We start from the raw sequence: 21,058 nt of genomic DNA on the forward strand, positions 1-21,058 counted from the left end.
AAAATGGTCATAAGACCCGGATTTCCATATTTAGGACACTACGGTGGTCCTCAGTAGCAGACGGAATGGCAGACCTACGGGTTCACTGCTGATCTGACTACTTTTGTGTGGTGTAAGAGACACGCGAGCAGGAAGGTACCCACCGTGGCTGGTGTTAGGGCCGCCTCGTTGATGTCCATCCTTCTTCCGGAATGCATTTTGTTACCCAGCATTGCATTTCATGCAACATACATGCTGACTTAGTTGCTGAGTGTGATTGGTAACTGTTTATCCTATTTTTGAGGCATGCTACTTGTTTTTATGGCTCTTTATATTCATTGTGATACATGCAACCCTAGGAAGCTATCCCAAAACTTATAAGCCTGAGAGGCGAGTATTTATTATCCTATAATTATATCTGGTTTTATTAATTATATAATTCTTTGGAGTTGACCCTCGCGTCTGCTGTGTGTGTTTGGGCGGACTACGCCATTTGTCAGATGAGTATGGGGGATTGGTTTACCATGGTCAGCCCGTCGGGGGGGACCAGGTACGAGATGCTTGATCAAGACGACCCAGGTGCATGGGTGGTCGATCCCGAGGGCCACCGTGCGACCTACACCGGTCGGATCATGGAGGACCGTGTCGACCGATTTGGACGCTTGACGGAGGGAGTGATGAGGAGGCACATAGTGAGCTTCAACCTGCCTCCAGGAGTACACTGTGGACCCGGCTTGGGAGTACCTCCACCGCCACCATCCCCTTCAGATGATGAGGACCCCTCTGAGGAGGTGCCAGTAGGTGGGGCTTCGACGGAGTCTAGTCCGTCTACTGCTGCTGCTGTCGTCGCGGATCTCGTTCCGGGCCCCGAGCCCGAGAGTCCAGTGCAGGAGCGCATTAGGGTGGACAGAGAGGGCAGTGTTGAGTACGTCAACCTAGTCGTCCTGGATGCAGATTCGGATGACGACCGCGCTAGCGTGTAGGATCGAGTGCTAGTGTGGGCTCCTCGGGTAGGGATAGTGTAGGAGTAGTGTCGATGCTCTGACCGTCATGTTTCCGTTTTTGGGGACAGGGTAGTTTTCCTACCGGTAGCTTTTGTGTGGTTTCCTATGGAGATCACAGAGAGCTGGCTGGATTTAGGGGGTCTTTTCTTAGGCCGCTGGGCCAACTTGCTCTCAGATTTTGTAGTTTAGTGTTGCGGACACAGTATCTTTATCTTGGACTGTACATATTGCCTTCGGGCGTTACTCTTTTTCTGTCACCCGTCACTGGAGGTTACTCGTGACGTGGTAGTGTTTAGCGAGGCATGTATATATAGTTGTATAGTAGTTCCTTTTATCTTTTGTTGGGGAGTTTTATTGCTTTCTGTCTTTAGTTATATTGTCGAAAAAAAATAATTCACGTTTTTCCGCTTAAAGTATTTTCTTTTGGTTACTAAAGTGACGCCACCGAAATCGGGGTGTTACATTTGTGGTATCAGAGCTTAGTCGAGTCTTTTGGGAGTCGTGGGAAATAGGTCTTCTGTGCTAGGTTGTGTGACTCTGCAAAGAGTAAAAAATTGATTGTCTGCCAAGCGATTTTTCGCTTAGAATTGTTTGAAGTTATTGCTTAATCATATTGTATAGTTATATTAGATGCTATCTTATGATGAGCACTAACTGTTTGTTAATTTAGCAGAACATGGTGAACGCTAACCAACTAGCTGAGATGATGGCCACTATGGCCCAAGCTGTGACTGCACAGGCAAACGATAATGCTATGAGGCGTGCTGCTGAGGAGGCACGTGATCAGCACCAACGCCAGAGGGAAATAACTCTGGATCAGAATAAGGGATTAAATGATTTCAGGAGACAAGATCCTCCTAAGTTCTCGGGGGGTACTGACCCGGACAAAGCGGATCTCTGGATCCAGGAGATTGAAAAGATCTTCGGTGTATTGCAGACTGCTGAGGGGGCCAAGGTGGGAATGGCAACCTTTCTACTGTTGGGTGATGCTGAGTACTGGTGGAGAGGCGCCAGAGGAATGATGGAAGCAAACAACTTGGAAGTGAACTGGGTTTCGTTTCGTGCTGCTTTTCTGGAAAAGTATTTTCCAGATAGTGCTCGGGACGAGCGTGAGTCGCAATTCCTGACACTTCGTCAGGGTAGCATGTCCATCCCGGAATATGCTGCCAAGCTGGAATCGTTGGCCAAGCACTTTCGATTCTTCCGCAATGGGGTCGATGAACCCTACATGTGCAAGCGCTTTGTGAATGGGCTGAGGCCCGATATTGAAGACTCGGTGAAACCGTTGGGAATCACTCGTTTTCAGACTTTGGTTGAGAAAGCCACTGAGGTGGAGATAATGAAGAACAGGAGACTGAACCGTGTTGGAACAGGAGGGCCGATGAGGTCGGGCTCTCAAAATTTTCAAGGCAGAGGGAGATTTCAGAGTAGGAGGCCGTATCAACGTCCTGCAGGTAGAGGAATTGCTTCAGGATCTTATAGGCCCATGGTGGGTACTGCTGGAGGTTCTGGAGGTCAGACTGTGAACAGGGAGATGACCTGTTACAGATGTGGGCAGCCTGGGCACTATGCCAATGCTTGTACTGACATGAGGCCCAAATGCTTTAACTGTAACAAGTTGGGGCATACTGCTGCTCAATGCAGAGCACCCAAGACAGAACCAGCTGTTAACACTGCTCGTGGGAAGCGTCCTGCTGCCAAGGCAAGAGTCTACACCATGGATGGTGAAGAAGCTGAAGGGGTTGATGGTCTGATCAGGGGAGATTGCGAGATTGACGGTAATCTCCTAACTGTACTTTTTGATTCCGGAGCAACGCACTCTTTTATCTCTAGGGAATGTGCTACTAGATTAAAACTTCCCGTTACTGCTTTGAGTTTCGATCTTATAGTTACCACACCTGCCAAAACTCTGCTTGCCGACACTGCATGCATGTATTGCCCAGTAACCTATAGGGATAAAGTTTACCATGCTAACCTAGTGTGCCTAACTCTCAAGAACCTAGATGTTATCCTAGGGATGGACTGGTTGTCCCACTACCATTGTCTTCTGGACTGTAGCCGAAAGAGAGTGGTATTTCCTGACTCGGACCTTTCCGAGTATCTATCCGCCAATCATATTAATGTCTCTCTGAATGAAGGATCTCAAGAGTATTCAGTTTTGTTGAGCTTGGAGAGTAAAGGAAATTCGGAAGTGAGTAATATTCCAGTTGTGAGGGACTTCGCGGATGTTTTTCCTGGCGATGTACCTGGTTTGCCGCCTGTACGCGACATTGAGTTTGCTATTGACATCGTACCGGGAACAGGACCGATTTCGATTGCACCATATCGGATGGCACCTGCGGAATTGGTGGAGTTGAAGTCTCAACTTGAGGATCTCCTGTCGAAGGGATTCATCCGACCAAGCGTTTCACCTTGGGGAGCACCCGTCTTATTGGTGAAAAAGAAGGATGGGAAATCTAGACTTTGTGTCGACTATCGACAACTGAACAAAGTAACCGTCAAGAATAGGTATCCGCTACCCAGAATTGATGATTTGATGGATCAACTACGAGGAGCTGCGATATTCTCAAAGATAGACCTGAAGTCGGGTTACCATCAGATCAGAGTAAAGACTGAGGATATCCAGAAGACGGCATTCCGGACTCGTTATGGACACTATGAGTATCTAGTGATGCCATTTGGGGTGACAAACGCACCTGCTATCTTCATGGATTACATGAACAGGACATTCCATCCGTTCTTGGATCGATTCGTCGTGGTGTTTATCGACGACATTCTGATCTACTCAAAGAACGCTGAAGATCATGAAGGGCACTTGCGTCAGGTTTTACAAGTGTTGAGAGAGACAAAGTTGTACGCCAACCCTTCTAAGTGTGAATTTTGGCTCGAAGAGGTAAAATTCTTGGGCCATGTGATCTCTAAAGAAGGTATAGCTGTGGATCCAGCAAAGGTAGAGACGGTGTTGTCATGGGAACGGCCAAAGACCGTGACTGAGATCAGGAGTTTTGTCGGTTTGGCGGGGTACTATCGTCGCTTCATTGAGAATTTCGCCAAGATCGTTGGACCCTTGACTCAACTTACGAGAAAGGATCAACCTTTTGCATGGACCGAAGCGTGCGAAACTAGCTTTCAGACAATGAAGGAACGTTTGACGACGTCACCTGTGCTCGTCTTACCGCAACCAGAGGAACCGTATGAAGTGTACTGTGATGCTTCGCATCAAGGGTTGGGATGTGTGCTGATGCAGCATCGGAAGGTGGTAGCTTATGCTTCACGACAACTGAAGACTCATGAGAAGAACTATCCGACTCATGACTTAGAACTTGCTGCCATTGTGTTTTCGTTGAAGATCTGGAGACATCACTTATATGGATGCAATTTCACCATATTTAGCGATCACAAGAGCTTGAAGTACTTGTTTGACCAGAAGGAGTTGAACATGAGACAACGACGTTGGATGGAGTTTCTCAAGGATTACGATTTTACCTTACAATACCATCCTGGAAAAGCTAATGTTGTTGCTGATGCATTGAGCAGGAAAATGCATATCTCGTCAATGATGGTGAAGGAGCTACAACTGCTGGAACAATTCCGAGATTTGAGTTTGGACGTAAGAGTATCCGAGGGAGAACTGAGGTTCGGGATGATCAGGATTACCAATGGATTGATGGAAGAAATCCGAGACCAACAGTTACAAGATGAATTTTTACTCGGAAAAAGGAATTTGGTAATTCAGGGTAAGGACCCGGAATTCAAGGTAGGAAGTGACAATATCCTACGGTGTAAGGGTAGAGTTTGCGTACCCAACAACCCTGACTTAAGGAGGTTGATACTGGACGAAGGTCACAAAAGTAAGCTGAGCATTCACCCTGGAATGAAAAAGATGCACCAGGACTTGAAGGTGAATTTTTGGTGGCCAGGAATGAAAAGACAAGTGGCAGAATATGTAGCTGCATGTTTAACCTGTCAAAAGGCGAAGGTGGAACATCAGAAATCTGCGGGTATGCTACAAAGCTTGGATGTACCTCAATGGAAATGGGATAGCATATCGATGGATTTTGTCGTGGCATTACCAAGAACTCAAAGAGGATATGACTCGATTTGGGTAATCGTGGATCGACTGACTAAGTCGGCTCATTTCATACCTGTGAGAACTACGTACAACGTGGATAAGCTATCAGAGATTTATATATCTGAGATTGTGCGACTTCATGGAGTGCCAACAAGTATCGTTTCCGATAGAGACCCGAAGTTTACTTCACATCTGTGGGGAGCTCTTCATGAGGCTTTGGGAACGAGGCTGAGATTAAGTTCTGCTTATCATCCACAGACTGATGGGCAAACTGAGAGAACTATCCAATCATTGGAGGATTTGCTACGAGCTTGCGTGTTAGACAATAAGGGCAGTTGGGACACCCTATTGCCACTGATTGAATTCACATATAACAACAGTTTTCATACGACCATAGGTATGGCACCGTATGAGGCATTGTATGGCCGCAAGTGTAGAACACCTTTATGTTGGTATCAAGATGGAGAGAATTTGTTAGTAGGACCGGAACTTCTGCAACAGACAACTGAGAAGATTAAACAGATCAGGGAGAAGATGAAGGCTTCTCAGAGTAGACAGAAGAGCTATGCAGATCAAAGGCGCAGAACCCTGGAATTCGAAGAAGGAGATCATGTGTTCCTGCGAGTTACCCAGACTACAGGAGTTGGTCGAGCAATCAAGTCAAGAAAGCTGACGCCAAAGTTCATTGGACCTTATCAGATTACTCGTCGTGTAGGACCGGTAGCTTACCAGATCGCACTACCGCCTTTTCTATCAAACGTTCACGATGTATTCCATGTGTCACAACTGCGGAAGTATATTGCTGATCCGACGCACGTCATCGAGCTGGATGACATTGAGTTGAAGGATAACTTGTCTTTCGAGACACCGCCAATCAGCATTGGTGACACAAGGATAAAGCAGTTGAGGGGAAAAGAGATCGAGTTAGTGAAGGTTATTTGGAACAAGGACACAGGCGATGCAACGTGGGAGCTGAAGGAAAAGATCAAGGAACAGTATCCAGAACTTTTTACTGACCCTTAAGTTTCGAGGTCGAAACTTTCTTTTTGGAGGGTAGTAATGTAAGGCCCAAGTTTTAACGCTTTGGATAAGTGAATAAAATAAAAGAGTTATTTGATTAAGATAAATTTGGGAAGGAAAGAGGTTCAGGAAAAGTCCAAGAATGTATCGAAAAACCGAAAGAGTTATAGCACAACTAACATACGCTTAATCCTAGGTCGAAGGTATTAGTGAATAGTTAATTTACGCTTTAGGACACGATGGAAACTAATTCCAAAAATCCTCAGAGAAATGTTAGAACTTCTCTTTTCCGTCCTTAAACAACCATTTCGATGCGAAATCCTGGAAAGTACGAACGTCAAATTCCAATTCTCGGAAGTTTGCCGAAACGGAATCCCTGATAGTTCGAAAAACCTAAGATCGACAGACGATGAAGACTTTTTCTATCCGGAAACTCAAATGAAGATTCCACCCGCGTTCTCCTACTTCTCTCATCATTCCTAATCTTTCTTCAGAAGGAAGTTTTCTCATCCGACGATCACTGCAAAAAGTAGTTTTTCGGGATAAACCGACTTACACCGACTTATGCCGATTTTGGATCTTTTGGTTTAATTCCAAGAATCCTATTTTGAGTTCTGGAATTCTGTCGCCAGAACCTATCTTAGAATGCGCAGAGGAACGCGCAGGAAAAATCGGAATCGCAAAAAAATCATTTTTCCGTTTTTTCCAAAACCTATATATAGCTTGAAAATTAGATTTTTGAGAAAAAAACCCATTTTCCCCACCCCCAAAACCGCGAGTTCCTAGAGAGAGAGAGAGATCCGGATCTTCGTCGTTTCTTGCCCGTTTGCTTCACCGATCGTCACTAATCGAAGACCTCGAGGTAGGTAATCTATACTCTCCTTCGAATCGTCGTTTCTGTCCATTTCTCCTGCGACTTTCTGAGTTCAAAATTTTGAGGTTTTTGAAAAACTGTTCAAATCAGCTGATTTCAGCGTCTAAACTTCTTCCCTGCATGCTCCTGAGCGTGTTCTGCGGATTAGATTTTGTCAAATGTCGACGAAATGCCGCCGGGATCAATTTCTACCCTAAATACCCATTTTTCGGCAAAGTCGCAACCTTTACGCTCTAATCTATCGACTTGGCTTAGTGCTAGTAGGATTTGTCGTCATAAACGTCGTTGTGGACGTCCCCATCCAATTTGTTTTTCAAAAATCCAATTTTGAAATTCTGAGCTAAAAATAATGACCAAACTGCCCCTATATCAGTTTTCGATCCGAAAATTTTTCCGAGCCTAGAACCGTCTTAGTTACGGCTTATGTTAACCTAGGAACCAAGTTTGATCGAAGAAAAATCGACCCTCCCAATTAAGGAAAGTGGCCGAGAGCTATATCAAGGGGGGAGGAGAATCCGATTTTTCGAAAACTTGTCTTAACGCGTTAGATTGTCGTACCAAGGAGGTAGTAGTGTACTGTGTAACCCTAGGACTCTTTGATTGCTGAGTTTCTGACTCTTGGTGTTGATTTCTGTGATTTTTGCTTAAGGTTCGTTTGAGGAGATTCCCAGAAATCAAGGAGAAGAGTTTGGAGAACATCTTGAGGAAGAAGCTGGAAGACCCACCGGTGAGGGCTACTCTCTGAATTACTAGATAATGCTTTAGGTGTCGACAAGTTCGACTTGATCTATGTGTTATGCACTTAATTGCTAAATGTCTGAATTGTTCTCTGAGGCTTCGGCCGACCTTGTTGAGTACTTGAGGCCATGATATTGTGTGCTAAATGATTCACATGCTATGTGCTACATGGTTAACTTAGGATGTGTTGGAATATGCTGTTTATGCTTTTGACTGAGCTGTTTTATTTATGCTATTCCACTTGTACCTGAGATTCTGAAGAGTGAGGTTTACGGGCAGGTCATGCCGAATTTTTATGAGATTTTGAGAGAGTTTTAAAAGGACGAACGGAGTTCGGACCTTGTCATGCTCCAATGGATCGAGACCTTCTCAGGGAATTACTTGGGTTTATGGGAACTTTGAAACTCATAGGGAATACGATAAGACTAAAAAAGAGCTATTTTTATAAAGAAAATTCATAAGATATTAAACAACCTCTAAACCTTTAAATAAAGATAACAATCTCGGATGCAAGCTTTGGATTGAAGTTTAGTTTTGGAAAACGAGAAGTGTCGTCGGATCCAAGTGTTGAGAAGATTTCGAGTTCTGGGTATGTTGATACTCATTCGCTCTGGGAGCAGTTTGTTTAGCCATCCAAGGGATGAGCCGAGAAGCTTCACGGAGGTGTGAGACCTTGTGAATGCGTGATACTCCACTGAGGCGTGAGACCTTGTGGAAAGCATGGATCTTCACTGAGGCGTGAGACCTCGTGAACAGCATGAAACTTCATTGAAGCGTGAGACTTCGTGCAAGTGTGTAAATTCACTGAGGCGTGAGACCTTGTGAAAGCATAAAACTTCACTGAAGCGTGAGACTTTGTGAATGTGTGAGACTCCACAGAAGCGAGAGACTTCGTGAGAGCATTGATGACTCGAAGAGTTGTCGTGAGTGGTTGCACTCTTTTGTTTATGATTAATTGTATTTTGTCGCAGAATCGACATTTACCTTAGGGTATTCTTTTAGAGACTTTAAGTTATCTAGAACACGTGGCGACGTGTCGGGTGAGGTCGGAGACGTTGTTTGGCTAATCACTTGCATTCATGCACTCATTTTGAGGTTAATACACGGCGTGATACCGGACCTCGGTGGATTCCAAAATGGTCATAAGACCCGGATTTCCATATTTAGGACACTACGGTGGTCCTCAGTAGCAGACGGAATGGCAGACCTACGGGTTCACTGCTGATCTGACTACTTTTGTGTGGTGTAAGAGACACGCGAGCAGGAAGGTACCCACCGTGGCTGGTGTTAGGGTCGCCTCGTTGATGTCCATCCTTCTTCCGGAATGCATTTTGTTACCCAGCATTGCATTTCATGCAACATACATGCTGACTTAGTTGCTGAGTGTGATTGGTAACTGTTTATCCTATTTTTGAGGCATGCTACTTGTTTTTATGGCTCTTTATATTCATTGTGATACATGCAACCCTAGGAAGCTATCCCAAAACTTATAAGCCTGAGAGGCGAGTATTTATTATCCTATAATTATATCTGGTTTTATTAATTATATAATTCTTTGGAGTTGACCCTCGCGTCTGCTGTGTGTGTTTGGGCGGACTACGCCATTTGTCAGATGAGTATGGGGGATTGGTTTACCATGGTCAGCCCGTCGGGGGGGACCAGGTACGAGATGCTTGATCAAGACGACCCAGGTGCATGGGTGGTCGATCCCGAGGGCCACCGTGCGACCTACACCGGTCGGATCATGGAGGACCGTGTCGACCGATTTGGACGCTTGACGGAGGGAGTGATGAGGAGGCACATAGTGAGCTTCAACCTGCCTCCAGGAGTACACTGTGGACCCGGCTTGGGAGTACCTCCACCGCCACCATCCCCTTCAGATGATGAGGACCCCTCTGAGGAGGTGCCAGTAGGTGGGGCTTCGACGGAGTCTAGTCCGTCTACTGCTGCTGCTGTCGTCGCGGATCTCGTTCCGGGCCCCGAGCCCGAGAGTCCAGTGCAGGAGCGCATTAGGGTGGACAGAGAGGGCAGTGTTGAGTACGTCGACCTAGTCGTCCTGGATGCAGATTCGGATGACGACCGCGCTAGCGTGTAGGATCGAGTGCTAGTGTGGGCTCCTCGGGTAGGGATAGTGTAGGAGTAGTGTCGATGCTCTGACCGTCATGTTTCCGTTTTTGGGGACAGGGTAGTTTTCCTACCGGTAGCTTTTGTGTGGTTTCCTATGGAGATCACAGAGAGCTGGCTGGATTTAGGGGGTCTTTTCTTAGGCCGCTGGGCCAACTTGCTCTCAGATTTTGTAGTTTAGTGTTGCGGACACAGTATCTTTATCTTGGACTGTACATATTGCCTTCGGGCGTTACTCTTTTTCTGTCACCCGTCACTGGAGGTTACTCGTGACGTGGTAGTGTTTAGCGAGGCATGTATATATAGTTGTATAGTAGTTCCTTTTATCTTTTGTTGGGGAGTTTTATTGCTTTCTGTCTTTAGTTATATTGTCGAAAAAAAATAATTCACGTTTTTCCGCTTAAAGTATTTTCTTTTGGTTACTAAAGTGACGCCACCGAAATCGGGGTGTTACAGTCGGAAAGAGCTTCTATCCGATTTCTCCTTCTGCGAACCATTGTCGACGTGTGGAAAAACCTAGTATTCTTGTCCCCGTGTTGGAGCCAAGTTGCCCTAGATTTTTGTTTCCAAAGAAGTTCCTCCTGTAACAGCACCGCTTGATACTGATTCCAGAGTTTTCTTTGGAGCTTCTCCAGATACAAGTTCTGTTGCATTCGAAGACTGTTACTTATCCCCTCCAGGCGCCTCATTAGCCTTCTCTTTCTCCTCCCAATCTCCCCAAACACTTCATTATTCCAGACCATAGCTGCCTGAGTAAAGGCTTGGGACGCTGGTAGCCACTCCTTACCGGGGCGCCAAGCCTCCTTTACAATCGCAGGAAAACCCTCATGGGTCAACCAACTCGCTAAAAAACGGAAAGGCCTTTGGGAGTTGTCAGCATCCTTAGCAGACAAACTCAAGAGCAAAGGAGAGTGATCAGACTTCATCCTCGGAAGATGAAGGATGGAAGCGTCAGGGAATGATTGAACCCACCTATCATTACTCAAAGCCCAATCAATCCGCTCCTTCACCCCCCGACCTTCCCAGGTAAAGGGAGGGCCCTTGAACCCCAAATCAAATAAAGAACAATCATCCAAGCAGTCACGAAATTTTTGCATAGAAGCTGCATTAGGGGTTGCACCCCCCACTTTGTCTCCAGGACTTAAATAGGAGTTAAAATCCCCAAGGACTACCCAGGGTTCAGAGATATTCGCAGCTATAGACCTGAGCTCTCGCCATAAAATGTTTCTCAACGCTGCATTAGGGCTGGCGTAGACAAACTTCACTAACATACTAGTCAGGGAATTCTTTGGGGTTATTCTGGCATGGACATATTGTCTGTGATGAGAGAGCACCTCCAAAGAGCCCCATTGAGTGGACCACAACAACCAAATCCCTCCTGCAAAGCCTTCAGCTTCCACAGCATAAAAATCATCAAACCCTACTGTTCTAAGAATGGACGGAATCTTAACAGCACTAACACGGGTCTCGTACAGAGCTAAGCATGAAATATCATGTCTTCCCACCAAATATTTTAAAAGCAAAGGAACACCTTTGGCTCCAGCACCTCTAACATTCCAGCTAAAAATGTTGTACGACATAAAGAACTGTACGGAGGTGAGGGTGGAGTCGATTAAGAACTCCTACGGGCCCTAGGAGATAGACTCCTATCACGATCCCTAGAGAATTCATTTTCCTTCCCTGAGGGACTTGTTCTCATTGCATGATCCACTATTAAGATCTTACCTTGGTCACGTGCGTCACCTGGGGTACGGTTAGCACTGAGATTGCCAACTGGGCCCACCTGAATGCTACGCGCTTGGTTCTTAAACGCTTTCACCGAAGTGGGACCCATCCTTAAGTGTTGGGATTTGTTTGAGGGTGACGTCACATTAGCAGTAGGTATGGTTGCCTTCTTAGCCCCCTTAGGCTACTATCACTTTGACTATATTTGGGCCTTAAATTCAGAGCGTCATTATGGCTATTCAACCGGGGCTGACTGGAACCTTTCTGTTGCTCAGGTGCATTTAAAACTTCCTCAATCATTGGAGAATCCTCATTACCTTTCTTTCTGCTTCCGTCAATCACTGCTTCCTCGACAGTTACGAAGCCGGACCCCATATCAGCCGCAATTTCAGACCCATTAATAGGAGGACTATTTCCCGCCTCCTTTGTATGCGCTTCCACCTGGCTAGGCTCATTTGAAATCCCATTAGCTGACGTGGCATGCATAAACTCCGGATTCCCCTCAGAATCCATACCTTCCAAAACGGAAAACCGTATGCCCCCACCTTTGACAGTCGGCAGGGCTCGCTTATCCACCACGACGGCTCGCTTGGCTGGAGCACGAGAATTCTTCCTTGCAATCATCCAAGGACCAAAATTGCCCTCATTCTCAGCTCTAGGACCTCCTACTGGCTGCTGTACCCCATTCTCTAGCCCCAACTCCGGCCTAGACTTGTTCGGGCAACCCTCCTTCTTGTGGCCAAATTTACCACATTCAAAGCAAATCAAATTGAGCCCTTCATATTCGATCTTAAACTCTTCTCCTTCGAACACAAATTTAGAAACCAAGGTCTTCCTAAGGTCAACTTCCACGCAGATCCGTGCAAACCTTGCTCTCTCCGTTGCTCCGGGATGGCCCTTCCCCAGACCATTCCTTTCGGTATAGTCATCAAGCTTCACAAAACGTCCCACCGTCTTGCCAATTTCCTGGAGAACTTCCTGGTCATAGCACTCAACGGGGAAATCCGGCACCCTGAACCACACTGCCACCCTTGTTAGCTCTCCTTTAGAGGGAATAAACATTGGTCGCCACTGTTGTATGACCAAATAATGCCCTAGGATAACCCAAGGCCCCCCGGAGAAAGCATGAGCATAGTCGGTTCTGTTTGAGAATCTTACCACAAAGAAATCCAAATCGAGATCAATGACTTCAATTTCCCCTGTTGGGTGCCAAAGCCTGATAAGACGATCTTTAAGGAGTTTGAAACCAATCCTCTTACCTAGCAGCTTCACAATAATGGAATTCTGCCAGGGCTTCCGCAACTCCTGCCGCTTCTCCTTGGAGATTCTTATCACCGGGCATAGGGGATTACCACCCAACGCTTCCTGCTCCTCCTCTGGTTCGCTTACATCAGATTCCGACATGAAACCCTCAGGAGGAATCTCATCATCCTCTGTCTCCTCGCCCCCATTCACTCCCGCACACACGTCCTTGTACGAAACCACCCTCCGGGACATCCTCATCTCTGTTGCCGTCGTCCCTTTCTCCCCAGATCCACCCTGAAACACCCCATTCAGATCTCCAGTACCACCAAACATGAACCCACCTCCTCGATCCGCCCCCGGTGGATCACCGGAGCCACTCATCCCTACACTCTCAGTCAAAGAAACTCTAGAGAGAGGAGCGCTCTAGAGTATTCTCAGCTGGGTCATTTCATTCGCAACAGTTGAATGCTCATCCACCGCACGATTTGCCCATGCATTTCAGTTATATTCCATAACTTTTGTCACACAAGTCTTTGACAGGAAGCCCATCCAAGACCAAGCTCCCTTCACACAAGTCTTGATAGATTGATTTTCTTTACCACTTTCTTAACTACTTGATTCGAACAAAGCTATAATTGAAACCTTGATTTTCATTAAGTTATATGGTTGGCTTTCTCTTAGAGACGAAAAGTAAGAAAACAATTCAAATAAGGTTTGTAAGATTTTGACAAGCTTAGTAATATATACCATGTCAGTCCCATTTTGTTTGATATTTTAGATTTTGTCAAAATAATTATGATAATTAGTATTTTAGTTTCAATGAACATTATCATACACTACTAGACACGACTTGGACTCCTACAATATTGATATGCGTTTAGTGTTAGCCTTTTACGACTTGAAAGTAAAGTCGGCTTGGCTGACGGAAGTTGACAAAATCTCGATTGAACTCCTGGAATCGGTTGATTCTACGATGTTATACCCTATCACCGAGGTGAATCGCTGCTGGAATCTCAACCTTGTGGAATCGCGTGGGATCAGCAATTTTAAGCGTGAAGTCCTAAAATCGAGCCTGTGCTCGATTCTGGTTGTGGCTCTAGGTCGAATTTGACCCGTTTAAACGGTGTAAATATTGGGTCAACAGGAAAAGAAGCACCCAATTTGGTGACATGAGACGAAGAACTAGTATGAATCAGATCTGATGACATAAGATTAAAAATCTTGAGAAGGGAAGAAGGAGGAGATATGATGCTTGTTGGTTCCAGATCTGGTTGGTGTGCTTGAGGGGCTCTTGTGTGTAGTGTTAGAGTGAAATAAACTAGGGTTTCTCAAACTAATGGGCTTAAAAACCCAATCGAACTTTAAAAAAAAATATAAGCACCATATTGGTCTTAATCCAAGGGGCCCAAGATATCCAATAATTTGTAGGGGAGCAAGACATTCACATTCACATATCTAAATAACTTTTTTTAACTTTTTCTGATAGAACCTATTTTAACTTACCATTTAAATAAAGAGATACATATTATCTATTATAAAATATTCTAAGTAAATTCATCATATGTTTATGACATGATTTATAAAATATTATAAATCAGCAAATAATTTAAAAAATTATTCATGCATAAATTATATAAATATAAACCTATATATATATATATAAATATATATTTGTAGAATCATAGCGTCTTTGTTATGTTTTTACGATTCTACACCCCCTCTTCGTTTCTACATAGAATCACGATTCTGTCAACTTTGGTTGACGCTAAATATCGCTCTTTGATGACCAAAAGTGTCAATCACGGTGAACGATAAAATTAATGACCAAGATAGCGTCGACTTGGTCTGATATTAATTTGAAATGGATTTGGCTTTGATGTAGGGTTGGCTTGGCTGACGCAAATGTTTGATGAATAATATGTAAGTGGGTTTGTGCGGACTGACCAACGCTAAATTTGATGAATCTAGGTCGTTTTGTCCTTATGTGTAATGCTCTCTCTCTCTCTCTCTCTCTCTCTCTCTCTCTCTCTCTCTCTCTCCCCTTCCCTCCGCTACCACAAACGTCTCGACTACCTTTTGATCCTTGCCTGCCTCTGTCACGGTAAGTATCCCCAGCCACGGATAGAGATGGCACCCGCGTAGGGGGTGGGGGGGCGGGGAGTGCCTCCCCACTCCCCGTCCCCGCATCTCTTTAATATCCCCATACTCATTCCCCACACCCGTGGCGGGGTGAATTTTCTCCCCACCTCCCCACAGATCCTCATGGGGATCGTTAACACATCATCAAAAATAAAATAAAACTAAATTAAATATAAAAATATGTAAATTTCTACCTTAACTACAAAGAGTTAAATATAGAAACCACATATGAGAATGGAACATGTCAAATTCTATGAAAATATATAATGTAGTTCAAATAACTTTTTTTTTTTGAACGAAAAAAACTATCAAATTAAATCAAACTGGCATTGAAGCCAAAAGATCCGCCTGTAAAAGGCCATACAAACCCGGGGACCCTCCTCTGCCCATATCACATCTGATAGAGTAGAGGCGTTCCGGGCCATATAATCCGCACAATTATTACCTTGTCTACGAACAAAAGATAAATTAACAAAGTCAAATAAACCCACAAAACTCATACAATCATGAATGACAGAAAACAAAACCGAACTCCCAGTTCCCTTCTTCCAAGCATAGTAAAGCTGAAAAGAATCAGTCTCAAACTGGACCCGCCTGAACACCAATTGAGAAGAGATTTCCATAACCCACCGGAGACAAAGCGCCTCAGCCATGGTTGATGTTGGAACCACCGTTGGATATAAAGAGCCTGCTGCAAGAATTTCGCCCTCCTCGTCCCATGCCACAAAACCAAAACTAGCAAGCTTATCATTCCCAAAAGAGGCATCAAAGTTTACCTTGATAATAGAAGTTGCTGGCCGAACCCACTTAGAGCTGTTGCCATGTCTCTCAACCGGTTCTGTAACCATGCTTGCTGTCGTTATACCCAAAGAGCCAACTCGTGATAGCATCGTCTGGATATCAACCTGTTTTTCCTCAAAAATCCACTTATGCTTGGACCTCTGCTATGACCCACGGTTCGTTGTCCCGCAACAACTGTTGCAAGAACTCCATGAAAGACACACCTGGCTCAAACCGCACCCCTAGCTTTAGGAACCAGCAGCTGCGCGCAACCATACAGTGGACTAAAAGGTGGTCAATGGTCTCTTCTTCCTCGCCACAAAGGGGACAGCTTGCGTCGACATCAACGCTACTCCGCCGCAAGCTTACTCGGGTTGGCACGGCTCCAACACACACTCTCCATGCTACCTCTTTCACTCTTGGTAATGATTTTTCTTTCCAAAATTTCCTCCACATACCTGCATTCATACCAGCACCAACAGAAGATGATGATGGGGTTCCTTGAATGGCTTTCTCCTGGAGAAAATTTTAGCCAGAATTAACCGTATACATGTCATCCGAAGTCCCTACCCAAAATAGTAAATCCTCCCTAGGCTGAAGCGGCAAAGGGACCGCCAAAATTCTCAACGCCGTTGCTGGACAAAAGGTCCATTCAACCAGCTCCTTGTTCCAAGCACCTCCACCAACATGAAGTAAATCCGCCACCATTGTCAAACGTAGTTCTTCCGCCACATCATGCCTGTAGTTAATTGGGGCACCATGGGGAAGCCAATTGTCATCCCAAATTCGAAAGCTCTTTCCATTTCCAATCCTCCAAGAACTTCCCTTCTGAACCATATCCGCTATCTTAAGAACACTAGACCAAGCGTAACTCAGACGATACCCTTTTTTTGCACCCATCAAATGACCAACCGGGAAATACACCGCTTTGAAAACCCTCCCAAGTAGGGAATCTGGGTGGTTATATATTCTCCACCAAGTTTTTGCTACCAGGGCTACATTAAAGGATTTAAAATCCCTAAATCCAAGGCCACCCTCGTGCTTAGGCCGACATAAAGTCCCCCACTTGATCCAATGAAGTCCACGACGTGAAGCATCGCCACCCCAATAGAAACAAGGTGAAGATACCTTCAAAATAATGCTTCAAGACCCTAGCAATATCCACATCATGCACAAACTTCCTGCCCTGATCATCTTTGATCGCCTCAATCAAATTCATTTTTCGCCTTTGGGTAGCCTTCGTGTAAAAGAATCTGGTGTTTTTGTCCCCATGTTTCAACCACGTAGCACGAGACCTTTGTCCCCGCACAATCTCTTCCTGTTTTAGTAGTTCATCTAAAGACCTCTCAGCCGCTTTGGTATCCATCACCACCTGTGCAGTTTGTACCTGACGCGGCAACCGCTAAATTAAACCTCTTGTATCGGCAATCTTTTTTTGTAAATCTCCATACTTTTCCTTTCCCCACGAACTCAGAGTTTTCCCTACTGACTCTATTCTTCCGAGTATTGTGTTACTCGGCCTTGTCCACCCCTCTGCCACTATCTCAGCACATTGCTCACCACTTTCCAGCCAAAGTTCCTCAAAACGAAACATTCTCGTTCGATGTCTCCTAATCTCTAAACCTTGGGCCCCACAATGAAGAACAATTGGACAATGATCTGACTGATGACTGTAACACCCCGATTTCCAGGTGTCACTTTAGTAACCAAAAATAAACTTTACGCGGAAAACAGGTAATTTTTTTTCGATTGATTCCTTTAAATAAAAACGATAAAGAAATAAAGACAAAACCCAACAACTAAACTAACCGATATACAATATATACACATGTACAGCCTCAGCTGCACTCCACGTCACGCGAACCCGCAGTGACTCCAAAGTAGTATGCCCGCAGGCAAATATATACAAACCAGCACTGTAAGTAAAAGTATCAAATATACAGTTATCCAAGAGAAAGTCGGCACCCAAAAATGGCCTGAACAAAAGACCCCTATACTCCGACAGACTCTCTGTGATCCTCCTCAAAAGAACCACACAAAAAGCCACACATCGGGAACCTACCCTGTCCCAAAAAGTAAGACGATCAGAGCTCTACACAAAAAATGACGCTAGTCCTAACCTACCCTCCCAGCTCAGCTCATAGCTCCTCCTCCTCCTCATCGCTGCTCGACGAGTAGCTCTCCCCACTGCTCTCGGAGTCAGAGTCGGAATCCACCGTAATCATCTCGGTGTCCAAGTCCACGACCTCCCTCCTAACTGTCCTGCGCACCGTCCTAGTTGAGCCGGTCTCCACATCCACCTCTCCTGTAAGAACATCCTCCTCCACCACCCTCATCAAGGGGTCCACACGGTAGCCGTGCGGTGAAGAGAAAGAAAAGAGACGTGAGGCAGATGGGACGACGGACTCCCTCTTTGGCCGCACAAGCCTAGAGGACGACGCCACGTCGGTAGGATCAATGGCAGTAGCAGGAGGTGGCGCAACAGGTGCAGCAACAACAGGCTCGATCTCCGCTGGGTCCTCCTCATCAGAAGGTGAAGTTGGAGGTGGTGCAGGTGGTCCATGACCAGTGTCTGGTCCACAGTGAACTGAGGGCGGCAAGTCAAAACTCAGCTCCATACGCCGTAATACTCCTCTCGTCAAGCGTCCTCGCTCATCCGTCCGGTCCTCCATGACCCTTCCCCTGTACGTCGCCCGGTGACCAGCAACATCGATCACCCAAGCGGTGGGGGCAGCACGATCCACAAGCTCATACCTGATCCCCCCCGAGGGAGAGACCATCGAAAACCAGTCGGCCATCGACATCTGGCACCAGGCCGACCGCCCAAACACAAACATGCAACCAAAGCCAAGGCGCTAGGGTCAACTCACGAAAATAAGTAGATAAACACTCAACATGTGATATGGGGTATAGATATATGTTGAGTATGTATAAACAATCCTAGCATGTTATGGCTCTAACAATGCTTCAATAAATCAAACAGCACACAATTCCAGACAGAATGAATGTATGCGTGAAATGCACAATATGATCCGGATTGTGACGCGTTCCCGTTCGCCACAAGTGAAGCATTCCCGTTCTTCACTATGGATGAACCATTCCCGTTAATCATCCTTGGTGAACCATTCCCGTTATTCACCGTATGATGAACCATTCCCGTTATTCATCATTAATGCAGTGGTGAACCATTCCCGTTATTCACCATGAGATGCACAGGTGAACCATTCCCGTTATTCACCCGATTGATGCAATATGGTTAGCCAAACATCGAATCGTCCTCACCACATAAGTGTTTAGCTCAAATCCAAACTCAAAACAAACCCAAGAGTTAGTGTCGGTCAATACAACACAACTCGGAGTAAGTGTCGGTCAATACAACACAACTCCCACCACAAAACCCACAAACAACGCCCAGAGTCAGTGTCGGTCAATACAACACGACTCGGAGTTAGTGTCGGTCAATACAACACAACTCCAACACCCAAAACCCAGAGTACTAGAGTACTCGGTGACTTTCAATCATCACCGTAGCTCACCTCAGTGGCTTTCCCAATTCCAATAACTCTCCAAACCCACAACAAAAGTCGACTTTTCCCTGTCTTTCGCAATCATTTTCCCCTTTAGGTTCCCTATAATTATTCGTTTAGTAAAAACGTTTCGAATTGGATTAGTCAGGTTATGAGTTTATTTCTCAAAGTCTACGTCTTCCAAAGTCTCTAGTTTTCGAAATTCTAATCATTCTAAGTTTTCCAAAACCCTCCAAAAGAAGTTTCCCGGGGAAAGTCTAAGTATTCAAACGAATCCCAACGAATGGCTAAGTCTCAAACCCCACATTTGAACTTGCCTAGGGTTGTTCATCCAACCCGAAATATCAAAGATCACCAGATCAATGAATCTCCACTCCGAAGTCGCGTCAAAACGCACAATCCAACAATAGCACAATATCACAAGTTATGGAAAAGCATCATAACATCAACTCATCATCATAAACAACATCAGATAAAGCATAAGTCGAATTTATCGACGCCTATCATGCAATCATAGCTAAATAGCAAGTTGCCCTAACCTCGAGCTGCTCTAGCCTCGAAATCAAAAGTTCCTTCACTCAAATGCTTTGAAGCTCCTAAAGTTCCTTCAACTGAACCTCGGAGAAAAACAAAGCAGAATCCAAACAAAATCGATTAGTTCGATCGCAATACAACACATAAACGATAGACAAAGCATTAAAGCTTCAGAATACGACAATCGGGTACGTAAAGACAAGTTTTCGAAAACGAAAACTCCCCCCCCAACACTACAAGCTCACGGCCATAAGAGAAAAAGGGCTCCGACTCTTTTTCTTCGATCAAATCTGTTTACAAGGTAGTTTTACGGTAAAACTAAGGCAAAGAAACTGTCGGAACAATTTTCGGACGATCGGATCAAAATACGGCCGTTTAGGGGCGTTTTGGTCCAAAATAAAAGCTCAAAACCTCAAAGTTATCAGTTCGGAAAACAAATTTGACAGCATTGATCCTAACGACATCCGTGACAACAAATCCTAAAGGCACGAAGTCAGATTACGACTTTTCGACAGTAAAGTTTCGAAATGTGCGACAAAAAGGGTTTTGAAATAGTTTTTCAGATCCTTGACCGCTCAATCACAATCGGCGATTACTGACAGAGGTTTTAGACTCTTGGGAACGTAGGGAAGATAACCCAAGCAAGAAATCAGAGAAAACGGACAGTTTTACAAAAAGCTCAAAACTGTGAGCACAGAAACGACTTCAGAAACGCAGTAGAAATAGTAATCAGAGGTAAGAATCATGCTAGTTACCTCAGTACCTCGAAGTAGGGACGAACTGCACGAAGATCGGTCGAGTTTTCGCGAAAATCTTTTCTCCTCCTCTCCCCCTTGAACTCGCGGCTTTGGATGGATGGAAATGGAGAGATTTTTGATTTTTGAGCTATTTATAGGCAGGCGAAATCGCGGGAAAATGAAAATTTCGCGATTCTGATTTTTGCAGCGCATTCACCGATGAATTCTAAGAGAGATTCTGGCGTCAGAATTCCAGAACTCAAAACAAATATCTATGATTTGGGAAAAACGATATCTAAAATCCTAAAAGCGGTGTAAGTTAATCTGTCCCGAAAAACTACTTTTTGCTGTGATGCTCAAACCACAAAACTTCCTTCTGAAGAAAGATTGGAAACGTCGAAACAAATCTGGCAGCGCGGACGGAAACTTCGTTAGAAGTCCCGAATAGAAAAAGTCTTCATCCATCGCTCGAATCTAGGGTTTCGAAGCAAAGAAATTAGCGTCGTCGAGCTTCCGAAAAGTAAATACTATCGTGCGTACAGTTCAGGGTTCCAAAATGA

General features: G+C 45.0%; 2 protein-coding genes across 2 annotated transcripts; both read right to left on the reverse strand.

Annotated features, from left to right (window-relative positions):
- Nucleotides 1-10,363: 10,363 nt before the first annotated feature.
- LOC130725156 (uncharacterized) lies at nt 10,364-11,391 on the reverse strand. Its single transcript, XM_057576408.1, has 2 exons — nt 10,479-11,391; nt 10,364-10,392 (listed from the first exon to the last, which is right to left on the reverse strand). The coding sequence occupies exons 1-2, from the start codon at nt 11,389-11,391 to the stop codon at nt 10,364-10,366; spliced, it is 942 nt and encodes a 313-aa protein (XP_057432391.1).
- A 3,837-nt stretch (nt 11,392-15,228) lies between these two features.
- LOC130725157 (uncharacterized) lies at nt 15,229-15,768 on the reverse strand. Its single transcript, XM_057576409.1, has one exon. The coding sequence runs from the start codon at nt 15,766-15,768 to the stop codon at nt 15,229-15,231; it is 540 nt and encodes a 179-aa protein (XP_057432392.1).
- Nucleotides 15,769-21,058: the final 5,290 nt, after the last annotated feature.

Source organism: Lotus japonicus, chromosome 6, assembly GCF_012489685.1.
Source record: "Lotus japonicus ecotype B-129 chromosome 6, LjGifu_v1.2".
Lineage (NCBI taxonomy): Eukaryota > Viridiplantae > Streptophyta > Magnoliopsida > Fabales > Fabaceae > Lotus > Lotus japonicus.

Coding starts and splice junctions, on each gene's coding strand:
- LOC130725156 (XM_057576408.1), bottom strand. CDS start 11,391: ATGTCGTACAACATTTTTAGCTGGAATGTTAGAGGTGCTGGAGCCAAA. Junction 10,393..10,478: donor GAGGCGCCTGGAGGGGATAA/GTAACAGTCTTC, acceptor GTGCTGTTACAG/GAGGAACTTCTTTGGAAACA.
- LOC130725157 (XM_057576409.1), bottom strand. CDS start 15,768: ATGGTTACAGAACCGGTTGAGAGACATGGCAACAGCTCTAAGTGGGTT.